Raw genomic sequence first — 27,761 nt, 5'->3', positions numbered from 1 at the left:
GCTATTTAATGAGCTTTTGTCTTTGGACAAGAAACTTAGCTTCTCTGGGCTTCAGGTTTCTCATCATGTTGTTACTGTTGTTTTCTAATTGAGATATAATTCACATACCATATAATAAAAAGGTGATATAATTCACCCTTTTAAATTGTACGTTTCAGTGGCTTTTAGTGTATTTACTGTGTTGTGCAACCATCACCACTATCTAAGTCCAGAACCTTTCATCACCGCAAAAAGAAACCCCATCTCCATTAGCAGTCACTCAGCATGCCCTCCTCCCTCCAGCCCCTGGCAACCACTAATCTACTTTCTGTCTCTATGGATTTGCCTATTCTGGGCCTTTCACATAAGTGGAATCGTATAATATGTGACCTTTTGTGTTTGGCTTCATTCACTTAGCAAAATGTTTTCCAAGTCCATGCATGTTGTAGAATGTATCAGTACTTCATTTCTTTTTATGGCAGAAGAGTATTCTCTTGTATGGGTATGCCACATTTTGTTTATTCATTCATTAGTTGTTAGATATTTGGGTTCTTTCCGCTTTTTGGCTATTATGAATAATGCTGCTGTGAACATTTGTGTACAAGTTTTTATGTGACCATATGTTTTCACTTCGCTTGGGTATATACCTAGGAGGAGAATTGGTGGCTCATAGGGAAACTCTATGTTTAACTTGGTGAGGAACTCCCAAACTGTTTTCCAAAGCAGCTATTCCATTTTACATTCCCACTAGCAAGGTAGAAGCGTTCTGATGTTCTCCACATTTTAACCAGCACCTGTTATTGACTGTCTTTTTGATTACAGCTGTTTTAGTGGGTGTGTGGTGGTATCTCAGTGTGGTTTTGATTTGCGTCTCCCTGATGACTGATAATGTTGATGTTTTTTAAGAACTAGTTTAGATCCCTTTTTTAAAGAGCTCTTCTAGCTCTGAATTTTTAATTTTTCTTCTATTCCACATATAAACCAATATGGGTAACAGAAGTGAATTTTTAGGGGGTATATATTTTGGAAATGAATTGAGTTAATCATTTCCCATATATTTATGAGTACCTTCTATTGCTCAGTGTTCAGCCATGTTCAGGATGCAGAATGAGTATATGGCATGATCCTAACCCCCCAAATACCTCATAATCTGCCTGAGGAGGAAAGATGAACGTGGAAAATGGAGGACAACACAGAGTCCTGTGGAATATAATGCTAACGTGAGCTGTCCGATAGGTCAATCACAAGGGCAGCTATATTTATTTGGATGAAGGCAAAGAAAGTCATATTCAGAGCTAGACAGAAAAATAGCATCTCAGGTTGGGAAGGTGGCTGTTTTTAAGATTCTAGAAAACTCCACTTAAATAAAAGGCTCCAGTGGAAAATTTTTTTTTCAAGATACTTGATATGAGCTTGTGAACTGGAACAGATGTCACCTTTCCTGTTCTTTCTTGTCAGAGAAAGAATTTGATTTGTGTCCCCATGCTGCCCTTCATTTTAGACCAGATGCCTCCTTTTCCATTGGTGTGTATTTCCTGTAGTGTGAAGCAGACAAACAGATGTTCTGCAGTTAGTTCCACGGTGATATTTGAATAGCAAGCTTGGTTCTAAGAGATAATTAACAGGGAGGAGATGATTAATAAAAAAGCATCATCCTTTTAACAAGACTAAGTCTGTGTGTTAGGTTCAGAAAGCCAAGAAAAACCTCGTTAAAAAATATCAAGCTAGGGCCGGCCCCTTGGCTTAGCGGTTAAGTGCGCGCGCTCCGCTACTGGCGGTCCGGGTTCGGATCCCGGGCGCGCACTGACGCACTGCTTGTCTGGCCATGCTGAGGCCGCGTCCCACATACAGCAACTAGAAGGATGTGCAACTATGACATACAACTATCTACTGGGGCTTTGGGGAGAAAAAGGAGGAGGATTGGCGATAGATGTTAGCTCAGAGCCGGTCTTCCTCAGCAAAAAGAGGAGGATTAGCATGGATGTTAGCTCAGGGCTGATCTTCCTCACAAAAAAAAAAAAATATCAAGCTAATCAAGAGCTCATGACCACACCGAGTGAATGGAATGCTTCAGAAAATGTGAAGGCTGCGAGGGACATGGTTTATTTGACTGCTTCTTAAATAAGTGGTGTGAAGAATCTGTGTTTTTAGAGATAATTTTATTAGTTGTCCAGATATCAGAATTCTAGAACCCCACTGTGGAGTGAAGCTGGAAGGCCTGGAATGAGACCTGGAAGGAGGCAGAGAGGCCACTGAGAGGAAGTTGGCTATTTTGCATTCCCAGGGTAGGGGGCTGCCCTTCAGAGCCTCACCCAGACAGCCAGGAATGAAACAGGCCACCAGTGTCTGGGCCCAAGTGAGGGAGTCACAAGGGGAAGCTCTGAGAGGTGACAGCTGCCTTCTGAAGGCAGAAATGGAGAATTCCAGAAGCACGGCTTTGGGCTCCGTTTGCTAGAGAGTAAACCAGCAGTCTTACACATAAGTGCACTCTGAGAATGTCAGTGCACCACATCAAAGCGCCAGAGTGGATCATCATGGTGAGTCCTGGTCCAGAACAGACAAATCAAGTTTGGCATGTATGGGTTTGATGCGTTCTCCTGAACAATGCGGGAACACATGCTGTGCATTTTAGAGAGATTGCTAAACTAAAAATAGTTTAAAATAAAATAATAATCAATTTCTGTTCAAAAGGATGAGCTTGAATTATACAGAAAACCTCAATTTCCAATTCCAGGAGAAAGTAATTTGCTCCTAACTCTGTTCCCACATTGCAACTCCTCTTTTGCTTTCCCTTTTCCTTCTCTCTACCGTCTGATGTAACACCTGTAGACTCTGTTCCTCATCATCTAGGAGCTGTTTATTTTATGTTCCTTCTTTTTACATTTCTGATGCTGTGCTTTTGTTCTTTGCCTCCACATTACTGTGGCTTTGTAGGCCTCCGCATGCACCTTCCCCACAGAGCACCCCCTTTTGGCTGCCCTGGCCCTATAGGCACTCCCCTGTTACTGCCAGTTTCGTATGGAAGTTACTTGTTGGAAAGCCCTATCTCTCCCCCCGCCCCATTAGATTATGCACTGCATCAAATTAGAGGCCTTGTATTGTCAGCTATATTCCCTTAGTCCTAAGGCAGCCTAGCATATTGCAGGGTCTCCACGAGGTCTCATAAAAACCTGTTGAGGGGCCAGCCCAGTGGCGTAGTGGTTAAGTTTGCGTGTTCGGCTTCGTTGGCCCAGGGTTCGCAGGTTTGGATCCTGGGTGTGAACCTACTCACTGCTCGTCAAGTCATGCTGAGGTGGCGTCCCACATAGAAGAACTAGAAGGATCTACAGCTAGGATATACAACTATGTACTGGGGCTTTGGGAAGAAAAAAAAAAAAAAGAGGAAGATTGGCAACAGATGTTAGCTCAGGGCCAATCTTCCTCAAAAAAAAAAAAAACCTGTTGAGTGAGTTGTGGCTCCTTGACTTTTAAGGAGACTTGGATTTTTCTTTGTGTTGGCTCTCTGCTCTCTAATTCTCCTTTGTTAATTTCTCCACTTACTCTTTTGAGTCAAGATGGAATGGAAAATTATATGGCTGAAGATATAGAGAAACTTGAGGTGGAGACACCAGAATTTGGAGACACTCTTCAAGAATAACTTTATCTTATGTGGAATGCAGGAATTAGGGTCATCTGTGAGAAGGGCGAGTGCCTGTGGAGATTTGAGGAAGCTATGAAAGCTCCAAGTGGTGCTGTGTAGGACCAAACAGAATCGCGTGTCCAGCTGAAGTTAGAGAGTTAGAGTTTCAGCAGACAAGGCTCACCAGCCTTGCTCAGTAGCGCGAGGAGGAAGGAGAAAGCTGATGACACAGCCAGCCCAAGGCAGGGGGCGATAGAGTGCAGGTAAGAGCATCCAGACTCTCTTAGAGGTATCAATTTGTGCCTACTATGGAAATGTGAACTAATTATATGATCCCCTGTAAAATGTAATTGTGAGAATGATCTGCTGTCCCTCAAATTTTCAGATGTAAATAGAAGTAGTTTCTAGATCCTCTCTTAGGATCACTTTTCACACGACTGAGGATTGACTGATGTAGAAATGGGAACCACATATTCCAAAACACCCCGTGTTCCAGAGCAGCATCTCTGGCCATTGATAACAGCATAACCTTTGGCTGAAGTCCTGTAAGTCTTGCCTGTGGAAAATACTGTCCTCAGCCGGATTTCCTCTTTACTGCAGAGGATTTTGACCCTTACAGCAAGTTTTGCTGGAGCAGCTCTTCTACAAATATCCTCTAATTAAACAGGAAGCATGTGTGTGAACAGTTGTATATAATTTTCATAGACAGTCTCATAAAATAATGGCATCCTAAATACTTGGCTGACTTTTTTCTTTAAGGAAGTAAACATGTAATCTTGACAGGGAATGGAAAAACAATAAAATCAAACCACCCACATTTTTCATTCTCTGTTTTTGCCAATGTTTTATTATGGCTTCACATAGCTAAGTAATACATGCTTTTTTAAAAATGCAGACTAAACGTAGTTTAGTACATGGGTTGATGGAGACATTAGTTAGAGCCATTTATATTGCATCAAGCAGGTGGGAAGGGAGACAGATCAGCTGACAGATATGTGATGAGCAGCTCCTGAAGCTACCCTACTGAGTCCCGTGGGGGATGCAGGTGTGATATACGCATGGTCTTCATCCTCCAGAGGAATTTATAGACAAGTTGGCAAAAGAGGTACAGATACACACGACTGTTATTGAACAGTGCCAGGCTGTATATCATTAAATGCTAGGTTGGTGGTAACTGGGGGTATAATGAGAGTTTGGTGAAGGAGATAATCTGGGAGGGCAGTGGTTGGTAGAAGTCAGAGTTTCTCAGCATCGGTGCTATTGACATTTTGGGCTAGATAATTCTTTGTTGTGGGTGATTGTCTTGTACATCATACGATGTTCAGCAGCATCCCTGGCCTCTGCCAATTAGATGCCAGTAGTACCCCCTGGTTGTGACAGCCGAAAATATCTCCAGACATTGACAAATGTCCCCTGGGTGGGGCAAAATCACCCCAGTTGAGAACCACTGGGTAGGCATAGTTGAGTGCAGTGTGGGTTTGGGGCTGAGCTGTGAAGAATTAGTCAAATTTAGATAGGAAGTGTGGACAATATGGAGATGATTTTAGTTGAGAGAAACCGTTCCTTAAAGACCTGGTCAGTCTCTGCATCAGTCAGTCCTGGAGCAGGATTACTCAGTGCCATCTGTGGACCAAACTTGGTTACTGATGTAAGAACTGCAATTGAAGGTAAAGGTTTAGAAACTTTTATAGCAAGTTTACGGAGTAATTTTATGTTTTTTTTGAGTATAATAATGAAAACTTTAGGCTTCTATTTTGTGTGTCTTTGTTATTTCATTTTTGTAGAAATTCATTTGCTAAAAGTATAGTCTACGATAGATGGAACATTAAAACAACAGGAACAACAGCAAACTGGTCCTTTGCCACGGTTACGTGAGAGGCATCAAGGCTGTGAGCAGACTGGATTTAGGGTGCACGGTGGGGAAGGGAGGTGGACTAGGTTTAGCCCAGATGGACCATGATGTCACACTGGTTTCTGGGATCTCGCAGGTGCCTGACATATCTTAGGCCTGGTTTGTTGTTAGTGCCATCGAGTCGATTGCGACTTCTGGTGACCCTGTGCACAGCAGAACAGAATCCTGCCCTGTCTTTTTGCGCCTCCTCTCACCTTCGGGCACTGTATCAGGCAGTGTTCCACAACTATTCATAATGTGTCCATGGCCAGTTTTTTCAGAAGTGGGTGGCAGGTCATTCCTCCTAGTCGGTCTTAGTGTGGAAGCTCTGCTGAAGCGTGTCTCCCATGGGTGGATGTGCAGGTATTTGAAAGCTTTCAACATCCCAGCAACATACAGCCAGGTGGTGTGGTTCCCTGACCGGGAAACAAATCCAGACCACAGTGGTGAGAGCACCGAATCTTAACCACTAGACCACCAGGGCTGGCTCTTAGGCCTGGTAGTCAATAAATATTTTCAAGATGAATGAATGAATGCTTGGAAAGCCTCCAAGCAGAGCAGAGTGGACGTGGGAGTAGGGAGGGGGAATCTGGTGGATATTTTTGAGATGGGCGTGACTTTAGAAGGATACGTTAATGTTGCTTAGCCTATCTCTGGAGTTTTAGTTTTTCGGTGTCTGCTTATCCCCAGTTAGAAATCTTTTATAATTGCTTGCGTTGGACCATAATTTGGAACTGATAACGACCCATTTAAAACTTTAACTTCTATATTTTAGACCTTGTGTTCAAATATGTGTCTCCTTCCCTCTTGGGATTTATAAATACTTTAATGTCTTTGGCATAAAGTAACTTTTGTGATTATTTGGCGAGGCTTATGGCTGCCCTTTAAAGAAGTAAAAGAGAGTGCATTTTGCTTCATTTGCATTTTCTGTGAGTGGGAAAGGTCTGGGCCCTTGGCACTGTGTTTGTAGTGGTGTCGGTGGGTCTGTGCCTCTCTCATCATGATTTGGATTCTGTTTGAATCCCTGGCTAGGGTTGGTGTGAGGCTGTGGAGGCTGAATGCTTAGCCGTGGCTGTGGGCCTGTGCTCATGTCTTCTCTAGAAGCTCTGAAGAACTTTAGTTTGCTGAAATCCCATGTGCCACTTACTTTTTAGTCGCTCTTCCTTTCTTTCTTTGAACGTATTAAACATACTTATTTTATATTCTGTATGTGATAATCTCAATATCTGAAGTGTTTATGGGTTTTTTTCTCCCTTCTGTTTTTGCAGCTCTGGCTCCTGATGCATTGTGTGTTTCCTGGAATGCTTAATTTTTGAATATTAACTGCTTCGTTGCTGGTATCTTAAAACTAATTGCTTGAAATAGTATATGGAGCTTAAGCCTCTGTATTTTCATTTGGGATGATATTGTGGGAATGAGTTCTTGGTGTCCCAACTCCTAAATGTGAACGATGTGGCAGAATGGAGAAGTGGAGGTTGGGCCGCTTGTTGGGAGATCTGGGTTCCAGTTCTGACTACTGTAACTCCCCGGGGAATTATTTTGGGTAAGTTACTTAACTAAACTTTCTGTCTCAGTTTTTTTTTGGTCAAAAGAATAAGTTGACAGGTCATTGAATAGTTGTAGGACAGATGGCTCAGGATCATGGTCTGGGCATTGCAATTTCATGTCTATTGTTTCTCGCAGCGTCATTTGCTGAGGTGGTGTGCAAGGTACTTGAATGTCAAAGAGATATAGCATATGTTCCCTGCCCTCCGGAATTTAAAATTACTTGACTAGACAAGACCCAGTAGCTCTTAGACACAAAATGAATATGGGTAGCATATTCTCTGGAAGTTCAAAGGAAGTAAGTGGAGAGTATTCTGGATTGGGGTGGTACTGTGTGAGAGGTGGGCTCTCAGTTGGGCCTTGTAGCATTTAAGGCAAGGGAAACAAGGGTCAGTCACTGTGGTGAGGAAGTAAGTATAGAGAAAGGAGAGGTGGGAGATTACGTGGAGAAGTTGACACCTCAGATGCCAATCCCACACCTCTTAGCCATACCCCCGGTACTCCCATGCTCCTCACTCCAGCCCTAGACGACCACTAATCTACTTTCTGTCTAGATGGCCTATTCTCTGGGCATTTTATATAAATGGAATCATGCAATATATGGTCCTTTATGACCAGCTTCGTTCACTTGAGTGTGTTTTCAGTGTCCATTTGTATTGTGGCATGTATCAGTACTTCATTCATTTTTATGGCCACATAATATTCCATTGTGTAGATATGAAATGCAAATTCTTGAGCTCCACTCAAGTCTTACTGAGTCAGAAACTTTGGAAACTTTCCACAGTCTGTTTTGGCAAGCCCTCCAGGTGACTCAGGACTGTTTACGGGTTGAGAGCAACTGCTGCAGGGTGAGTGGGAGAGGCGCCCAAAGCTGAAGATGTGGGCCCCATGGGCCCGGGCATGGATTTTTACCATCATCTGAAGGATAATGGGAGGTTACTGAAAGGTTTTAAACAGAAATGTGAAACCAGTAGGTTTATGCTTTTTAAAAAAATTCATTTTAGCTTTTCTGTAAAAAGTGGTACTATGTGAGAGGTAGAGAATCTGGGGGGAGTCTGACCAGAAGAAGATACAGAAATTGTAGACCAGATATGATGGCTTGGCATGGGCTAGTGAGTGAAAATGGAGAAACATGGATGGGTTCAAGGAAAATTTTGAAATCGGGAACTTGATGATTAATGACTTGATGATTACTTGTATCGTCAGGGAGAGGTGAACATGAAATCCAGGTTTCTGGGTTGGGCAGGTGAGTGGGCGGTGGTACTATTACTAGGATCTTCTCAGTTTTCTGGTTTTCTAATAAGTGGGTAAATATTAGTCACCCATTCCTCCCACTAGAATCTACTCTTTCAGGCAACCCCCAGAGACAACATGTTGGATGACATTTGAGTATATACTATGTGGAAAATACTCTTGGGAGACACGTCACACACATCTGGAACCATAAGTAACATTGATATTAATGTATGTAACTGTTTAAAAATAAAGAATATATATGTCTGAAAAGGCAGAAAATAAAGGTGTAACTACAGTGTTGGACACTCAGGTATGTGTGTAGGAGTCTTTCCAAGCAAGGTGAATTTACATAATTTAGAAGGAAGAGACGGCATGGTTGATGAGAGGAGAGAAGAGATTTGAGGTCACAGTCAGTTTTGAAAGGGCCTGTGGTGTGAGCTGAGGTGCTCTGGCTGGAGGGGGTGTGATCCAGTGCCCCTCAAGATTTCAGGGTGCTGACAGTGAGATGGAGACAGGGCATGGCTGGTGAGAGGCCTGGAAATCCAGGAGCAGGAGAGTGTAGAGCTGTCTTTTAAAAACGTTTTTTATCAGGAGCCAATGAGGAATTGTAAAGTTCTGAAAAGATAGTGGTATGTGCTTGAGAAGAACGTTCTTGTCCGCTTCTAAGTGGGAGTGGGTAGGACAGTAAAATTGCTGGAGCTGTGGCTGGCAGCAGGACAGGGACTGTAGAAATGGGGGAAAATAGGCAAGATGAGAGGAGGAGTAGAATTGTCAGGACTTGGCAACTGAAGGAAAGCGTGAAGATAAAGGAAAGAAGGAGGCGACTTCGTGGCTACTAGGAAACTGGAAGAGGATATGACTGTTGCAGCTCATGATGGAGGAGTGGGTGGAGAGAGCAGGGCTGTGGAAGACACTGGTTTTAGTTTTTTAACATGAACAAGTAATTACATGAGATTAAACATTTAAGAGTAGTTTTGAAAAATAAAGTTATTAAATTTGAGGTAGGGCCGGCCCCGTGGCTTAGTGGTTAAGTGCGTGCGCTCCGCTACTGGCGGCCCGGGTTCGGATCCCGGGCGCGCACCAACACACCACTTCTCCAGCCATGCTGAGGCTGCATCCCACATACAGCAACTAGAAGGATGTGCAGCTATGACACACAACTATCTCCTGGGGCTTTGGGGGAAAAAAAGGGGAGGATTGGCAATAGATGTTAGCTCAGAGCCAGTCTTCCTCAGCAAAAAGAGGAGGATTAGCACGGATGTTAGCTCAGGGCTGATCTTCCTCACAAAATAAATAAATAAATTTGAGGTAGCAGATTTCATGGACTCATTTATCTTTTTAATTTTAATTCAGTTCTAGTGCTGTCTTACTTAGCTTTCTTTTAACATTATACCAAGAATTAGGAGCAAGTATTGTTTCAGTAACTTGTGATCTAGAATGTGAATGGAGTTGACTAAGCTATTCTGAAAATATTGTTTCCCAATCAGAAAATACATACAGGTAACATTTTCATTACTAATAGATTAGATTCGAGTTCATGGAAAGAATCAGGGCAGTGGTAACCTCTCTGTGATCTGTTCTGAAATACTTGTAAACTCAAGAACAGTAGACCATAAACTCGGACACTTGCCTCAGTTTCAGTTAGGGCTCTAAATGAGGTGATTGGATTTAATTACATATTAACTTCTTGATCTTAATCAGTAATTCCGAAAGAGAGACAACTGAGTGTGACTCAACATAGAAAAGTGTTTGAATTGATGTTGGTTATCAGTTTAAAAATGCACCAGGACAGACTTTAAGTCCTAGGGGACAGCCATGGGGACATTTGTTAATTCCTCTTTGCTTGGCTGAAATCTCTGGTCCTACTTCCTACTCTAGGTCTACTTCCTAGTTTTAGCTTTAGCATTCCTTTTCTCAGTTCCTATATGCAGCAGAGACAGGAGAGTCAAAAAGGTGACTCTTATGAACACACAATGAATAGCCCCACTTGTTCCTGTGTTTAGCTGGTCTAGACGGGGCAGTTGAACTCCATTCTGTGAATGACAAGCCTCTGTGCCAGGGTCTACACAAGGAGACCCTTTTCTGCCCTCATCACTTTTTGTCTGCTTTAGCGTGCTTCCTGGGGCAGCATGGAAGTATGGCTGTGTTAGCCTGAGCCTGCGTGGAAAATCAACCCTCACAGAACACGTTTGGTTAGTGTGACAACATTATGCTCATATCTAAAGGGAAACCTATTCTTGCTAAAGGGTATGTTCCCCGGAAGTGGATCCTCTCTCTGTTTGAATCAAGTTTTATAGTTCAGGCACTGTCAGTGCTTTGACTGTTGAATCCCTGTAACTCACAGCTTTCTCGGGGTCAAACTGGAGTAAGGCAGAGACAGGTGTGTACCCCCTGTACCTAGCACAGTGCCTGGCACCTGCTAGACCCTCAAATATCCTTGTGGAGTGAACAAATGAGTGAATTAGTGAATGACTGGGGAGAGAGCAGCCAAATGGCCGTGGAGTTGTACTGGGCCCAGGTATCCCCAGTGACTAGCAGAAGAGTAGGCTTGCTGAAGAACAGAATAGCTGATGAGGTTTGTGGCCTTAGAATAAAAATTGTACTAATAATAGTAGCTGACATGTTGAGCTCTTTCAGCATGCCATGCAGTAAGAACTCTGTGAGCGTTATGTCATTTAATTTTCATCGCCACCCTCTGAGCTGAATTATGATCTGCATTTCACTGATGAGGAAACTGAGGCTCTGATAGAATAGAACTTGCCCGAGGTGACCCAGACCCTTCCCTTTCTGACTGTCAGGGACTAGAACATAAATCAAAGCTAAGTGGCCCAAGTGAGGATCTGGCCACTGCCCTTGGCATCATTATCAAAGTGTTCTAACCATTGTGAAAAAGTCAGAGATGAACCAGGGCCCTGCACAGACCTCAGAGCCAAGCTTGTGGTGGCCAGACTTACCTCCTCCCCTTCTCTGCACCATCCCTGTTTTAGTGCTACCAACCTGAGCACAGGAGAGTGCTAGTTTAATAATGTGTGTGTGTGCGCACGCATGTGTTTGTCAGAAGGTTTTTTATTTAGGCAGGTTATTATTTTATTTTTTTTGATGAGGAAGATTGTTGCTGAGCTAGCATCTGTGCCAGTATTCCTCTATTTTATATGTGGGATGCCGCCACAGAATGGCGTGATAAGCAGTGTGTAAGTCTGCACGTGGGATCCGAACCCCTGAACCCTGGGCCGTCTAAGCAGAGCACACCAACTTAGCCACTGCACCACCAGGCTGGCCCTCTAGGCAGGTTATTTTTGTAACAGTGTTAAGTTGTGGACTTATAGGCAGTTCGCTTGTCATGCTGAGTCATCAACAAAGTGGTGTGTTGTTAATAAAAACAGGAAAGTTAGGAGGAGGAGGTGGATGGGTGGGTTGACCTTGTGACAACAAGGTTTTTATTGCTATTTTTGTTGTTTTGTTTTAGCAGTCATTTTTGAGATAATGTGGGACATTTAAGAATAAATTTCCAGAAAGGCTTTGGAGCTCTGGGATTGGCCCTTGTGAAAGAGGCCAATTTTGAAATGCAGACTTTGGATATATCTTCATAGAGATAATAGTTCAAGTCGTGGGAGTATGTGATACCTTCAAGGGCAAAGTGTTAGTGTGAAGAGAAAACAGATTATACAGGATATGGCAAGACGTCATGATGATTCAGGTACTTTAGGACGTGCTTGTACTGCTGTCTCTTCTGCCTCTGGATTTATTACCATGTCTCATTTATGTTAGCCCATAGACAGTACGTTAGCAGTATAGTATACTTCTGTATTTACAGTGAAACTCTGGTTAGTTTTCCAGGACTTCTTTATCAGTCTGGTAATTTTCCTGGCTGTAGGTATGCTAGAATGCTTCTAGACAAAGACTATCAAGATTTAAGCCACACTTTTAGAAAATATGGTGGGATTTTTTCCCCTCCGTTTTTGCTGATTTTTTCCCCTCCATTTTGCAAGATACGAATTTATAAACTGGCTTTTAAGACCTAGTATAAGAAAAAAGGTGCTGAAAAATTAGACTAATAGAATTTAATATTTCTCAAATGTTTGGAAGAGAGATTTGCCTTCTGGCTTGAAAGTTATTTAGACATATTTTTACATTATAAAGGAAAATAATATATAGTCTTATATGTTTGCATACCTACATTTCTCCTGGTCCCCACAGTTCTCTAGTGCAGTGGTCTGCAAGGTTTTTTGATCCCATACCCTAATAACAAAAAAAATTCTTTGAGCATATTTCCCCAATATGTGTATATTGTAAATAAATTCTTTGTATATATTTTCTATACTAATAAAATATGTGCATATAAAAGTCCGCAAAATAGTAATTATAAGATGATGGGATACAGTGGAAACAATATTCTTAATTTTTTTAATGATAAAAAATTTCTTTTTCTCTCATCAGAAACAGTTTTTCTTAGTGAGAACATTGAGAGCTAACTATTAGTACTATAATTTGAAGGTCTGCTCTTAACAGTTGTCATTGTTGAAAAGGTACCTCCCAAAAATACATAGATGCCAGTAGAGAATGAGCATCATTATAATTAAAGAACAGTGGTAATCCTTTTTCTGATCCCCTTCGTCAGTCATGCCGAAGTGGTTAAAATTTTGATAGTTAAAATCATACTATCTTCCCTGATGTCAATTAGTTGTTCCTAAAAACCAACCGAAAGACGTTCCATTTTTACATTAAAAAAACTCACTGAAAATTTTCATTTGAAAGACTTTTAAGAGATTAGAAAATTATATTTCCAGGTTTTCATAGTGACAATTTTTATAGACAACAAACGTTGTTCTCAGTTAGAAAATAATAATATCAAACATTTCCTAAAATCTGTTTTGTAAAATAGTTACTTGGTAAAGTATCACCTTCACCTTGAAGGACAAATCAAGAAAGAAGAAGTGTGTGAGTCTCCATGTGTTGTAATATCTGTTTAGGTAGCTTCCTACTGATAACATTTGTCATCATGAAAAAGCACATTTGGAACAGTTTTCTTTTTTCATAAAAGAAAAAAATCTCTAGAACACACTTGAATTTCCAATGGTAGGATAATGTTCTAAACATTAGAGTATTTAATATAATTTATGCATGCAATAAGATGACTATGAAGATTATAAAAACAAAAAACATTTGTAGTACAAGCAAAACATCCTACCCCAAACATGTATGTTATTATGGCAACTATATATAGTATATTTCTAAATGTTGAATCCTTGTAAGGTAATACGAAAAATAGTTACTTCAGGATGATGAGATTATGGCTTTTTTTAATAAAAAATTTTTAAATTGAAAAGATGAGGGGCTGGCCCCGTGGCTTAGCAGTTAAGTGCGCATGCTCCACTACTGGTGGCCTGGGTTCGGATCTTGGGCGCGCACCGACGCACTGCTTGTCTGGCCATGCTGAGGCCACGTCCCACATACAGCAACTAGAAGGATGTGCAACTATGACATACAACTATCTACTGGGGCTTTGGGGAGAAAAAGGGAAAAAAAGGAGGAGGATTGGCGATAGATGTTAGTTCAGGGCCGGTCTTCCTCAGCAAAAAAGAGGAGGATTGGCATGGATGTTAGCTCAGGGCTGATCTTCCTCACAAAAAAAAAAAGAAAGAAAAGATGCCTTAACATTATAAACATGGAAAAAAGAAACCAGTGCAAGTTGGTTAAGAAAACAAGACCAAAAATGTTGACTGGTTCAAAAGAAAATATGTTAAAAGTATTTATTCAAGATCAATAATGTTCATTTGGTTAATACAAACATATTGAGTGCTTAGTAAGTACGAGGGAGTATGCTAATGACACAGAGACAAAGAAAAAGCACAGTCTTCTCCATCATTAAAATTGTGTTGCTTTAATTTACAGCATATAATAATGAGTCTTTCAAAAATTGCCCTGTATTTCATAATCCATCTTTATGACACTCTGATTCCCTAAAACTCAATTTCGATCTCTGGCAAGACAGCCTCTCTCATTGTTATCTTTGGCCTGGTCACCTGGTATTTGCTTTCTGGTATGATAAACTGGAATAGACACCAGAGACGCAGTCCTTTATGTGTAATCTCAGGTGTAGTTCAACAGCGTTAGAATGTTGACAGCAATGGCTTGCTGGGGTTTAGTCTACACCCCTGCCCTGCTCCCCGACAGTGAAACATGCTGGTGAGTGTCTCAGTTAGGAGTGTGTTCATCTGCACGTAAGACAGAACCTGCCCAACATGAGCTTAAAGGAACACTCGAAGTGTTTCTGTCTCTCCTGCTAAGTCTGGAGGCTGACTTGTTCAGGGCCTTTGTTTCTTTTGGCCTTTTCCTGATGCTGGTTGCCTCACGGTGGAAGGCTGCCGCCGCACCTCTAGCCCTCACACCCGGGTTCCAAGCAGGAAGAGGAGGAAGGGCAGGGGCAAAGGTCCATCTCAATCCATCTGCTTCAGCGAGAGAGTGAAGCCTTGTCCAGAAGCTCCACCCAGTGGACTTTGGCTCACACCTCAGGGGCCAGATCTGGGTCACATGCTGCCGCAGCTGTGGGGCCACTTGGCAAAGAGGAACTTCAGTTTTCCAGCCTTCACAGAAGAGGTTGTGAATAGCTTTGGGGTGAGCAGTCTAGTGTCTGCCATGTGCATCCTCTTTATGACAGTATAATGCCTGGTGAGGCCAACAGTGAGACACTAAAGAATTTGCCACGAAATTAACTATCTTTGAGGTACCCTCCTCAATTCCTGGAAAGTTCCTAGGGTCTTTGACAAGGGAACAACTATCAGACCTTTCCTCCCTGTTTAGTTGAGGAGTTATCTTAGGGCCTCCCACTCTCCTGGTCCAGTCCAGCCTCTCCTTTGTAAATTTGGTCAAGTTATAAGAAAATGTATCCTTCCTGTTCTCTTTCCTCTGCCTGTTTCTGGCTTTTTCCACATGAGATACATAAAAGGTCCTCATCAGCCTTACATCTACCTCAAGTCAGAAAAAAGAAAACTGTGTATTTGAAGTGTGAAAGTAGGTGAAATAAAGAATAGTTGCATCGAATACCTAAAGGCTTTGAAAGTACCCAGGAGTCTCTCTGTATTTTTTACAGAAGTCCACATCTAGAGCAAAGAAAGAAAAGCTAATGTTTGAGTGAATGAAACAATTGAACAAGTGCCTATTGTTGCTTCCCTCTTTTCTTATTTCAGCCTCCAATGAACCTGGGAAAAAAGATATTGGGGCCATTTCACAGATTTGGAAACTAAGGCTGAGAGAGAAATTTAGTAATTTCTCCACGGCCCCTCAGCTGACAAGGCCAGGATTAAACCCAGCACAGTCTAACTCTAAGATACCTGCCTTCCCCCGCACCTGGTTTTCCTTGTTGTCTTTCATCTGTGCTTGTTTGTCTTTAAACTAGCTTTCCCACACTTGCTCCCATTAAATCTCAATTAAAAAAACAAAGCCTATCTTATTCAAATTGATTGTGTCTCTTTATTTACTAGTGACTCCCAAGGTTCCAGGGTGCAGCGTCCGTGCTGTACACCCCGGAATTCAAACATGACGAGGCATGTCTGGAAGCCCATGGAAGGAATCTGACAGGGGCTTCTTAAGTCCATAAGTTACCTGGGAGCCTTCTGGGAAAGAACTAATCCTGCAAGGAGATTTACTTACAAGTCCACAGAGTAGGGGGTGAGTGTAAGTCAAGTACAGTGTAGCTGATTTAGCTTGTCCTCCCGTCCAGTCCCAGGGATTCCCGGAGCCAGGAGGCTGCTGGTGAAAGCTGCAAGCGTTCTTGCTGAGAGTTCCATGGGTCATTGAGTGTTCATGCCACGTCAGCAGATACAGCAGCACTGGCCCAACAGCTTGTCACCAGGCACCTGTGGGCATGGGCCACCAGGGCTTGGGTGCAGGTGCTGGGGTCCTCAGCAGATCAGGGTCTTGCAAGGGTTTGGAGTTGAAAGGGTAAAGGTTTACTGTCTTTGTTTGGGCTGCTATAACAAAATACTCAGACTGAGTGCCAAATAAACAATGGAAATTTGTTTCTCACCGTTGTGGAGGCTGACAGTCCAAGATCAGGGTGCCAGCACAGTTGGGTTCTGGTGAGAGCTCTCTTCTGGGCTGGAGACTCGGGATGCCTTGCTGTGTCCTCACGTGGTGGAAGGGGCAGGGGAGCTCTCGGGTCTCTTTTGTCAGGACAGTAATCCCATTCATGAGGGCTCTGCCCTTATAACCTCATCACCTTCCATAGGCCCCCACCTTGTGATACCATCAACTTGGAGGTTAGATTTCAATATACAATTTTTGGGGAGACACATTCAGACCATGGCACTTACGGACGCAATGCCCAAGAAGGCTGCTTGGAAGTGTGTCTGAGGAGCGTGCTTCAGAGCTCCTGGAAATCCTTGAGGGAGGTGGTTGAGGGTGATGGAATCCTATGGCAGCAACTGGAAGCAGAGTCGTGGAGATACTAACATACTTGCTTAATTCTCAGTTGCTGTCAATTTGCAAATACATCAAGTCACTAAAAACATTTGGGCCAAACAAAACACTACGTTATGCACTTGCAATTTTTAAAATTAACTGACAATAGCATTTATTTAAACATAAAATTACATACAACTTTAATTCAATGTTAGAAGGGAATCATTGTCAATGTTAGAAGGGAAGCCCTTTTCACATTCAGAGTCTAGAGATTTTTTGCATTATGTAGGCTATTTACAGTTACATGTAGCATCCTAGACACACTGCTTTTTAAAGTCATACAGCTTTAGCATTAACTGAGAAATACTAGCGTTTGATCTACATTCCTGTTTGGCTAAATTTTGCTTACATTTTTTCCTAAATTAAATTACCAACTCAGTTTGATCTCGTGAACATCACCTGGAAATCTTTGATGTTCTGTGCTGGAGTGATAATTCTTTAACCCTCTTTTCAGTTAATATTTCTTGAGGGCTCCTGCCTGCCAGTCCCTGTGCTTGCAGAGCTGTGGAGAGAGATGAGCATAAAAACAAGTCAACTGATAAATTAATAAAATTTTGTTAAATTTAGACAATAACACTTGAGCTGAGGTGGTTGGAGATTCTGGAGGGGGAGGTGGACAGACAAGTATGTAAAACATCCAGTGTGTCAGATGCTAAATGCTGTGTTGAAAAATGAAGCATTGAAGGGGAGTACTGGGCTCCGGGATGGGGGAATGGCTGGTAAAAATGCAAAATCAGGTGATGAGGGAAGGCCTCACTGAGAGAGGGACCTTTGAGCCGGAAATGAAGATGTGTGATCTAGCCCAGGGTTGGCAAACTTTTTCTGTAAAGGGCAGCTGGTAAATCCTCTAGGCTTTGGGAACCACACAGCCTCCCTTGAAGGACTCAACTCAGCCATTGCAGGGCGAAAGCAGCCATAGAGAGTACGTAAATGAATGGTGCAGCTGCCTTCCAATGCAATTTTATTTATGGATGCTGAAATTTCTATTTCGTATAATTTTTACACGTCATGAAATAGTAGTATTGTTTTGATTTTTTTCCCCCCCAACCATTTAAAACTATAAAGACTAGCTTTGGTTGTGGGCCCTACAGAAACAGTGGGCTGGATTTGGCCTGTGGGCCAGTTTGCCCGCCCGGGATCCAGCTCAGAAGACTTAGCCGTGTCTGTTCCCTTCAGTTGCTTTGGATGGTGTGTAATGGTGTATGTTTGAATGATAAGGTGAAATGCAACTTTCATGCTTTTCTGTATATCTTCCTGTTTTAGGTCCAACAACTTTGTTGTTGCTTTACAAAGAAAATAATGAAAATTCATCTGTTTATCCAGTGACAAATATTCACTTCACTTATATTAAATTTATGTCTTACAGCTTTTATTTCTAGGCTCTGCTGTGTAGTAACAGCTTTTATTTTCAATCCATCATGCTACAGTATTTTTGAAGACATTTTACGTAGCAATTATGAATTTTACAAAGTAGCATTGCGTTTGGATGCAAGCTGTAGAAAACTTGATAAAGAGTGGGTTAACTAATTACAGGTTCATTTGTCTAATACAGAAGGTTTAGAGGAGGCTGCACAAGACTAGTGTGACAGCTGTCAAGTGTCGTCAAGGACCTGGCTCCTGTCCTTCTGCTTGACCATCCTCACCATATGGTGTTTGTTTTTCACATTTGCAAAATGGTTTGTGCACCTCCAGGCACCACATCTGCATTCCTGCAAGGGAGAAGGGAGAAAGAGGAAGTGCACAACGGGCTTTGTGTTGTCATTCATTAAGTGGAACCTTCCCAGGGAATGCCTGCCTTACATCTCATTGGCCAGAACTCTGTCATGTGATCACCCCTAGCTACAGAGGAGTTTGGGTAAACAAGTTTTTGTAGCTGGGGAGGTTGCATTCCTAAACAAAACCAGGCTTCTGTTGTTAAGAAAGAAAGGGAGATTGGCTCCTGGGTAAATAACTAGCATTATCTGCCATGGCTTCTAAGTGTGTTTGGGAAAAAAACAAACCACATGAGTTATGGGTACCTTCGTCTGATGGCTGAATTAACATGGGTGAGTGCAGCTGCTGTTATCACACGATTGACTTCTTCTCTTCCATTTGCTTCCCAAATGTCCTGATATTGACTGTAAGGTGCGTATTGTTTCAGGACAATTGAAAAAGGGGGAGAATAAAGTCCTTTGTGCCAAGGAAATGACGGCCTATGTTATTGTTACTTGACGACTAGGTTTATGCCAGCATGTGAAGTGCCCTTGACGGCTTCCTCTTGCCACGTGGGAAGCCTTTCTGTTACCTGGGGCCCCAGCTCTTCCCAAGTCCCTGCCTTCTGCGCTGGCCTGTCCCTACCCCTCAGGCCGGGGCTCCCACGGTTCCAGGCCACATTCACCTTGGCAGATCTTAAAAACAGCGTGACTCATCTTCCTTCCTTCCCTCCTTCCTTTCAAGTGGATCCACTTGAAAATCCTTCTCTGGGTTAAATTTCTCCCCATTGTTGATTTGGGTGATTTGCTCTGGTATTAGTTATTTTTCTGTGGTCGTAGCTATTTTTTTTCCTATTCTTTTTAATCATCTGGCCTTTCTTTTAAGTGTAAGGATACGTGGAGGCCAGCGTGTGACCAAAGGCTCCAAGTCCTGCTTCCTGTCTTGTTAGGAGAGCTGATTTCTGTACAGCAACCCCATCTCTGTGGCCGTCTGTGGCTGCTCCCCGCCAGGCTTTTCTCTTTTTGAAGCCCTCTTTCTCTCTCAAAATAAAGTTCTGTTTATCTTTTGAATGTTGACACGTTCATGCTTTTCAGACAGGTTTCAAGTTTCCACATGTAGAGTGAAAACTCTTGCTCCTGCTTGGTCCCTGTCACCAGTTCCCACTCCCCACCCCCACCCCCCCGCAACCACTTCTGTTAGTTTCTTGTATAATCTTCAAGAGTTCTTCTAAAAATGGAAATACAAGCAAATACAAATGTGTTCCTACTTTCCTTCATTTTTTTTCAAAAAAATGTGCCTAGTCTACACAGTTTTTTTTTTCACTAATATGCCTTAGAGACCTTTACATAGAATGCTAACAGTACATGTGGAATTTATCCTTTTTTCTTTTTAAGTTGCGTAGTATTGATCTCTTTGTAACACAAACCTGATCATGCCTCCCCTGCATCCCCCTTTTATTTTATTTTTTTAAAGATTTTATTTATTTATTTTCCCCCCAAAGCCCCAGTAGATAGTTGTATGTCATAGCTGCACATCCTCCTAGTTGCTGTATGTGAGACGCGGCCTCAGCATGGCTGGAGAAGCGGTGCGTCGGTGCGCGCCCGGGATCCGAACCCGGGCCGCCAGCAGCGGAGCGCGCGCACTTAACCACTAAGCCACGGGGCCGGCCCTCCATCCCTCTTTTAAAATAGAGATATAATTACTTACATTTTACTCCTTGCACTACTGTCGGTCATCTCCATTGTTAGTAAGGAACCATCCTTTGCTTCCTGAGCATCATTATGATGCATTTGAATTTTTTTTTAGAACAGCAACCATTTTTTCCAGTTTTATTGAGATATAATTGACATATAACATGGTATAAATTTAAGGTGTACAACATAATGATTTGATATACGTATGTACTGTGAAATGATTATTGCAATAAGTTTAGTTAACATCTATCACCTTGAGCCATTTCAATTTAATATTATATGATACAACTTTCATATATTGGCCATAAGGAGGGAGGGGTGTTGACACATGGACACTTTCAAACCTTGCTAATTGGGATGTAAAGCGATGTAGCCTTGTCGAAAAGCAGGTTAGCCTGGATCCTTCAGGAGCCTGAAAAACGTCTCCACCCTTTGTGGGCTTTGTCCTAAAGTGGTGTTGAGAGATACAGTTAAAGATTTATAAATAAAGATGTTCACTACATGATGTTACTTCTAGTGGTGAAATCTACAAGTATGCTAAATATCCAACAATAGAGTAATAGTCAACTGTACCTGATGGAATTGCCAGGAAAATATTAAAATTGATGCTTTTGAAAAAGTTTAATGACAGGGGACGCTCCTCATGATATATTGTTGAGTGAAAGGGGCAAGATACAGTTATTTTTACTGAGTGTGATCCTGTGAAAGGAAAGACCAATAATATAGCCAATAAATACTGTGTGTGTGTGTGTGTGTGTGTGTGTGTGTGTGTATGTGTATCGAGCAAGAGGGTGGGGGAGTAAAGAAGCTGTTTTTGTGTCTTTGATGTATCCTAGTATTGAGAATGTATGAGTTTTTAAGTACCCACATTTGGGGTAGTGGTAGATGTTATGTGTATATACGTTACATGGAAAACCAAGGTTTGGCTGTGTATCAGTTTCAATTTTGATCACTCTCATGCACATTTGAAATGTCCTGGAGCACGTACAGTGTAGAATGTAGCTCTGTGTTCGGTGTAGCCCTGTGTAGAGCTCCACATATGGACATTAAATCCAGACCCTTTCCTCTAAATTTTGACAGTGGTTGTCTGGCAGGAGGATTGTAGGTAACTTTTCATTGTTTTACAGTTTCCAGTCTTTAAAAAATGCAAATACATTGCTTTAATAGTCAAAGGAGCTGGATTATGAAGGACATTGTGCCATGCTAAGAAATGTGTATGTTCTTCCAAGGGTGGTGGGGACCCACTAAAGAAGGATTTTAAGGCAATGACGCGATTGTCTTAAGAACACACACTAGGACCTTGATCCAAGTAGGTGACCACTTTTGATCTCAGGGACAATCACATCTACCTTGTAGGGTTGTAAGGGGCAATTAAGTAGGATGGATGATACTTTCTGCAAGCTGAAGTTACAAAATAATGCAACTATATTCTGAAGTTGTGTGTCAATGAGGGAAAACAGTTAACTTTTTCAGACATGAGAAATGGCTTAATTGAAGAAATTGAGATAATGTCATTATCAATTTTGATTTATAACCATACAGTAATTCTCTCATTTTATAATATTATTGAGCTTAAAGATGTCCTATTTTTGCCTGTTTTCATTTCTGTCCATACTAACTATGCCATCTTGATTGTCATTCATAGATTTCAGCCCAGGGAGCAGAATCTCTTTCTTTGCTCATGGCATGTGACAGATGTCCACCTCAGAGACACATGTCATGGAGGCTTTTTGGGGAGAGTTGGATTGGGGGAGGTGACGGGGACACTCTGTGTGTGAAAGGTTGTTCTTTAAGCATTTTATTTTCTGTGATGAGACAGCTCTTTTGGGCTGCTTGACCTCTCAAAATGATTCTTTTCTTTGGCCATTATAGAATTTACTTCACCACTTAAGTTCATTCTTTGTGCAGATTTCCCAGAATTATTTAGGAATAGCAAGCTTGTTTTCTCACGTTTTACATGCTGCATTTAAGATACTGAATATTGTCATCCCATCTAAGTTGGTTAATACGTATCCTTAAATTAAGAAGGCTGGTAGCATTTTGAAAACCTACAGATGTGTTGGCAGCCCTTCAGGAGCACACCTGACCCCTAGTGACTAAAGAAGGAAACATGAAAGATGAGAGGAACAAAAAGGGGTAAGAAATAGAGTTCAAAGTAAGACGCTGCCTGCTGTTGACTCTTGCCTTAGAGGTGGAGGACATTGTTCTCTTGTGAATTGATGAAAGGATGCTTTCGTGACGGTGGCTACAGCTGTGGAATATCTGAAGGAGGCTGCGGAGGGGAATATCAATGTGACTACTCCCGGGAATCAGTGAAATGTCAACATCTCAGGTGGGCTCCGTGCACATGGTTTTCCAGTGATTTTGGCAGAGGGAGCTTTCAGGACTATAAATGTCAGTTTCTGTGGGTAAGGGGGAGTGGTAACGGCCCCCCGAGAACTAAGTGAGTCTCTCTCCTCACACAGTCTGTTCATTCCAGGCAGTCTGAGCTGTGCCCCAGAGTTCTGGAGAGTCCAGGTGAAGAAATTGCTGTCAGGACCTGCGTAGACCTCACTGGTTGTCCAGTGAGTGGCCAGTGCCTGGTGCCTGCATGAATGGCCTTGTTTTTTGTGTCAGTGACCTCTGACAAGGAGAAGTCAAATCCACTTGGATTGGAAATATCCACATGTTGTTTCAGATGAGCGTTTTTCTTATGTGTTTGTCTTCTCCCTTTAGATAAAGAAGAAGCAGCAGGATGTAGTTCGATTTCTGGAAGCCAACAAGATCGAGTTTGAGGAGGTGGATATCACCATGTCAGAGGAACAGAGGCAGTGGATGTACAAGAACATCCCCCCGGAAAAGAAGCCCGCTCAGGGCAACCCTCTGCCGCCTCAGATATTTAATGGTGACCGATACTGTGGCGTAAGTGGCTCGTTCGCTATCACGCTATTTCTTTTCATGACTCGAACCACAGAGTCACCTCGAGTGCTGTTGGGGTTTTTTCTGTGAAGACTGTGACCTCTTCACTCCGTGCCTATCAAGTCCACAAGGCTAACGGTGCAGTTGAGAGAGGGTGTGAGTCCAAGGTCACATAGTGTGTGTGATTGTGAGCGCACGTGTGTCTGTCAGTCTTCCTGGCCATCTGTCTGCTTTGGAACGGGGTGGGAAGGGAAGCTGTGTGCATGTGTTTGTTGTGTTCTAAATTTTAAAGTGTGTTTTTTGATTAATACATTTTGAGGGAGCAGAGTGGAAGGGGTAATTATGCTAGAATCTTTATCACTCTATAGAATAAAAAACTGCTAATAGCTGCTTATAAACCAGAATTTCATTTTTTTAATGATACTAAGCCAGATGGATCATTCTGAACATCTAAAATACATTAGGTGCCTTCCTGCTATATGAAGCATATGAGAAGGTAAAGTCATTTTTGTCTATTTATTTTCCTTCTTACTCTTTAGGTTAAGAAAAAAATGGAGAAACTTCTTTCTAATGAGTAAGTTAGGATTTGCTTTTGCCAGGGCTCTAAGTATTTAAGTCAGTGTTATTTTGGGACCTGTACTACACTTCTTTAAGGATGGCCTGGAGGAGGAGAAGGGCTACAGTGCTGGGGTGTTTGATGAAGTGAATAGCTAGGTTGCCATTAGAGGGGAGGAAAGGGATCACAAAGTGCTTTTGGTGGCTTGAAAGGACACACTGCATGAGGGAGAATGAGATCTTGGAACATAAAGCCATAGAGATTATGCAGAGAGATCTTACAGACAGCGTCATGAGGAGAATCCTGAACATGGCACTGGACGTAGATTTGAGTTCCGTACAACTTCACGTTGGCTGGGACACCTTTGGAAAGTCACCTACCTCTTTAAGCCTCCATTTTCTCATCTTTTTTTTTTGTGAGGAAGAGCACCCCTGAGCCAACGTCTGCCAATCCTCCTCTTTTTTGCTGAGGAAGACTGGCCCTGAGCTAACATCCGTGCCCATCTTCTTCCACTTTACATGGGACGCCACCACAGCATGGCTTGCCAAGCAGTGCATCGGTGCGCGCCCGGGATCTGAACCTGTGAGCCCTGGGCCACCGCAGTGGAGCGCACACTTAACTGCTTGCGCCACCGGGCCGGCCCCCGCTTATATAGACTTTTAAACAGTCTCCCTGTTGTCTGCCTTTGCTCACTCACCCCCCCTTCACAATAGCCAGTGCCTCCAATTCCTCATGTTTTCTGGGGGCCCTGCAGCTTGTTTCCTATTGATACTGCCTCTGCAGACACTGAGGTTGGACCATCCTCTGCTGTCTAATGTCCCTCCCTGTTTTTCTGCCTACTTTCTGCATACGTTGAGGTTCAGAACAGTAGATGTCTCCTAGTTTTCTTTAAAAAAAGAGGAGTTTCTGGTGTTTTAAAAAAATCCTTGTTGTTTTGTTAACTTTCAAGGGAAAGAAGGTAGAGACATCTTTGCTGTATCATCATAAAAGCAGAAGTCTTGAGAGCCCTTTGACTAGAGGAATGTTTTGAATGAATGAAAGAATGTAATATGAAAAAAAAGTTAATCCCTTCTTGTTTTCTCCTCTTTATGACTTTCTAAATCTCTGTATGTCTTTGTCCTACGGAGTCTATGGAAATTTTTCAGATAGACTGTCTGCGAGCTGGCTAGAGACTTATATATTGATTAGACTGTGCTAGATAAATGGCATCTTCTCTGCGTGAGCAGTGTTCGTCCCGTGGGGATGATGACAGCAGTGCTGGTGTATGCATTCTATCTTTATAGTCTCTTCTGTCAGGAGTTTTGAAGACAGTGTCTGCTCTTATCAAGGTCAAGTAAATTCGACTTTGACAAAAGCAAAAGCATTAGAGGGCAACCTGCCATGGCCTCATTCATCTCACCTGCTCCTGTGCGCCTTGCTTTAGCCAGTGATAGTTCATGAGTAGCCTTATCTGGTTGGATAACCTGTGGAAACCTGCCACATTGCAACTGACAGGATCCAGTAAGCACGAAGATTTCCTGAGATTATCTAGAAACTTGTTACTTTATTTACTGGGTGAACTAGTCATGTGAGACATAAATAGCTGCCAAGCTACTTGGTAACCAATGTGGACAGTTGCCTTCTCTCTCTCCTTTAGCATTTGAATATCCTGCCTGTTGGGAGGAGTTCCCCACTGAATGGAAGCTCCCTGGCATGCCCAATCAGTTCTTCCCACCCCAGAATTTGAATGTGGAGAGGATGATGCTGGAAACACAGCATCAGTTGGAGGTTGCAGTGAGTGTCCAGGGGTTATGGGACCAGGCATAGCCATGGCTGGTGTCCTAAAGAGGCTGATCCTGGGGTGTGGCCTGGGTGTGTTCTTGGCTACCCAGACATGGAAATTCTCCTGTGTTCTAAACTGGTCCTCCAGCTTTAATGTGGATTCTGTGAGCTCCCTACTATACCTCCATAAATTGCTTTCCTCTTAAGTTGCCAGTATCCATTTCAGTCGTCTATGGTCAAGAACCCAAATTGGCACAGACTGGTTGTCCTTGTGGTTTCCCTGGCGTGTCCTACCATGAGCAAGATTCTTCTCTGGAAATGGGGACCTAAAGCCTAGGTCCCAACACCTAGGCTTTTCTAACGCGTTTTACTGTCTGAGTTGGGTTTTAGAGACCTCAAGTCCTCATGTTCAAGGTTTAAACGTTGTTCTCTCTCTGTGGACCTGGCATGTGTGGAATGCACCAGAAATGAAAACACACACATCTACACAAAAGGAAAATATTTATTCCTCTTTCATTTCTTTTCTCCTCCCCGTTCAGCAAAAAAATGATTTGGATTTCTTTACGTATTTTTCTTATTTTCTATCAAAAAATTTTTATTGTGATAAAAACATGTATCATTAAATTTACTATTTAACCATTTCTAAGTGTACAGTTCAGTGGTGTTATATATATTCATATTGTTTTAAAACAGATCTCCAGAGCTTTTTCATCTTGCAGAATTGAAACTCTATACCCATTAAACAGCTCCTGTTTGTCCCCTCTCCCCAGCCCCTGATAACCGTCCTTCTTCTTTCTATATCTATGAATTTGACTACTCTAGATACCTCACAGAAGTGAAGTCATACAGTATTTGTCCTTTTGTGACTGGCTTATTTCACTTAGCGTAATGTTCTCAAGGTTCATCCATGTAGTATATCTTAGTCCGTTAAAGCTGCTATAACAAAATACCACAGACTGGGTAGCTTATAAACAACAGGAATTTATTTCTTGAAGTTCTGGAGGCTGGAAGTCCAAAATCAGGGTGACAGCATGGTTGGGTTCTGGTGAAAGCCCTCGTCTGGGTTGGAGGCTGCCAACTTCCTGCAGTGTCCTCACATGGTGAAAGGGGCAAGGGGGCTCTCTCGTCTAGACCTCTTCTATAAGGGCATTAATCTCATCCATGAGGGCTTTGCCCTCATAACTTAATCACCTCCCAAAGGCCTTTGGACATTAGGACTTCAACATATGAATTTTGTAGGGATACAAATATTCAGCGTATAGCGTTGAAGCATGTGACAAGAGTTCCTTCCTTTTTAAGACTTCCATTGTATTAATATACCATATTTTGTTTATGCATTCATCTGTCAGTGGACATTGGGTTGCTTCCACCTCTTGGCTATTGTGAATAGTGCTGCTATGAACGTGGGTTTGCAAATATCTCTTCAACATCCTGCTTTCAGTTTTTTTGGATATATAGATAGAGGTGAGATTGCTGCATCATATGGTAGTTCTGTTTTTAATTTTTTGAGGAACCACCATACTGCTTTTCATAGTGGTCGCACCATTTTGCAATCCCACCAACAGTGCACAGGGGTTTCAACTTCTCCACATCCCCACCAACACTTATTATTTTTTGTGTTTTGTTTTGAGAGTAGCTATCATTATGGGTGTGAGGTGATGTCTCGTTTTGATTTTGATTTGCATTTCTCTGATGATTAGTGATGTTGAGCATCTCAAATGCTTGTTGTCCATTTGTATATCATCTTTGGAGAAATGTCTATTCAAGTTCTTTGCCCATTTTTTAATTGGGTTATTTAATTTTTTGTTTTTGAGTTGTAAGAGTTATTTGTATATTCTGGATATTAACCCCTTATCAGATATCTAATTTGCAAATATTTTCTCCCACTCTTAGGTTGCCTTTCACTTTGTTGATTGTATCCTTTGGTGAACAAGTTTTTAAGTTTGTTGTAGTCCTATTTGTCTATTTTTGCTTTTGTTGCCCGTACTTTTGGAGTTATAGCCAAGAAATCATTCTTTGCCAAATACACTGTCATGAAGCTTTTCTCCTGTGCTTTCTTCTAGGTGTTTCATAGTTTTGGGTCTTATGTTTAGGTTTTTAATTTATTTTTATTTAATTTTTGTATATGGTGCAAGATAAGGGTTCAGCTTCATTCTTTTGCATGTGGATATCTAGTTTTCCTGGCGTCATTTGTTGAAGAGACTGTCCTTTCCCCATTGAGTGTTCTTAGCACCTTTGTTGAAGATCATTTGACCGTATATGTGAGCGTTTATTTTGTTTGGACTCTCTGCTGGTCTGTATTCTGTCTTTATGCCGGTGCCACACTTTTGGATTACTGTAGCTTTGTAATGAGGTGTGAGTCCTCCAACTTTGTCCTTTTTCAAACTTCTTTTGGTTATTTGGGGTCTCTTGAGATCCTAGATGAATTTT

At 42.1% G+C, this 27,761-nt stretch overlaps 1 protein-coding gene across 2 annotated transcripts in view; it reads left to right on the top strand.

Moving 5' to 3' along the window:
• The window catches only part of SH3BGRL2 (SH3 domain binding glutamate rich protein like 2), a 59,915-nt gene that overhangs the window by 12,563 nt on the left and 19,591 nt on the right, over positions 1-27,761 (top strand). The window contains exons 1-2 of one of the 2 annotated variants that reach the window (XM_058566737.1): positions 22,350-22,448; positions 22,832-23,017. In XM_058566737.1, the coding sequence (XP_058422720.1) occupies positions 22,434-22,448; positions 22,832-23,017 (201 nt within the window). In that variant the 5' untranslated portion in view covers positions 22,350-22,433. Of the gene's footprint in view, positions 1-22,349; positions 22,449-22,831; positions 23,018-27,761 lie in introns of those variants that run through there. The other variant, XM_058566736.1, reaches the window with a different exon arrangement.

The sequence above is a fragment of the Diceros bicornis genome, chromosome 23, assembly GCF_020826845.1.
Source record: "Diceros bicornis minor isolate mBicDic1 chromosome 23, mDicBic1.mat.cur, whole genome shotgun sequence".
Lineage (NCBI taxonomy): Eukaryota > Metazoa > Chordata > Mammalia > Perissodactyla > Rhinocerotidae > Diceros > Diceros bicornis.
The sequence above is the reverse complement of the archived record's forward strand: the minus strand, read 5'-3'. Positions and strand labels throughout refer to the sequence as shown.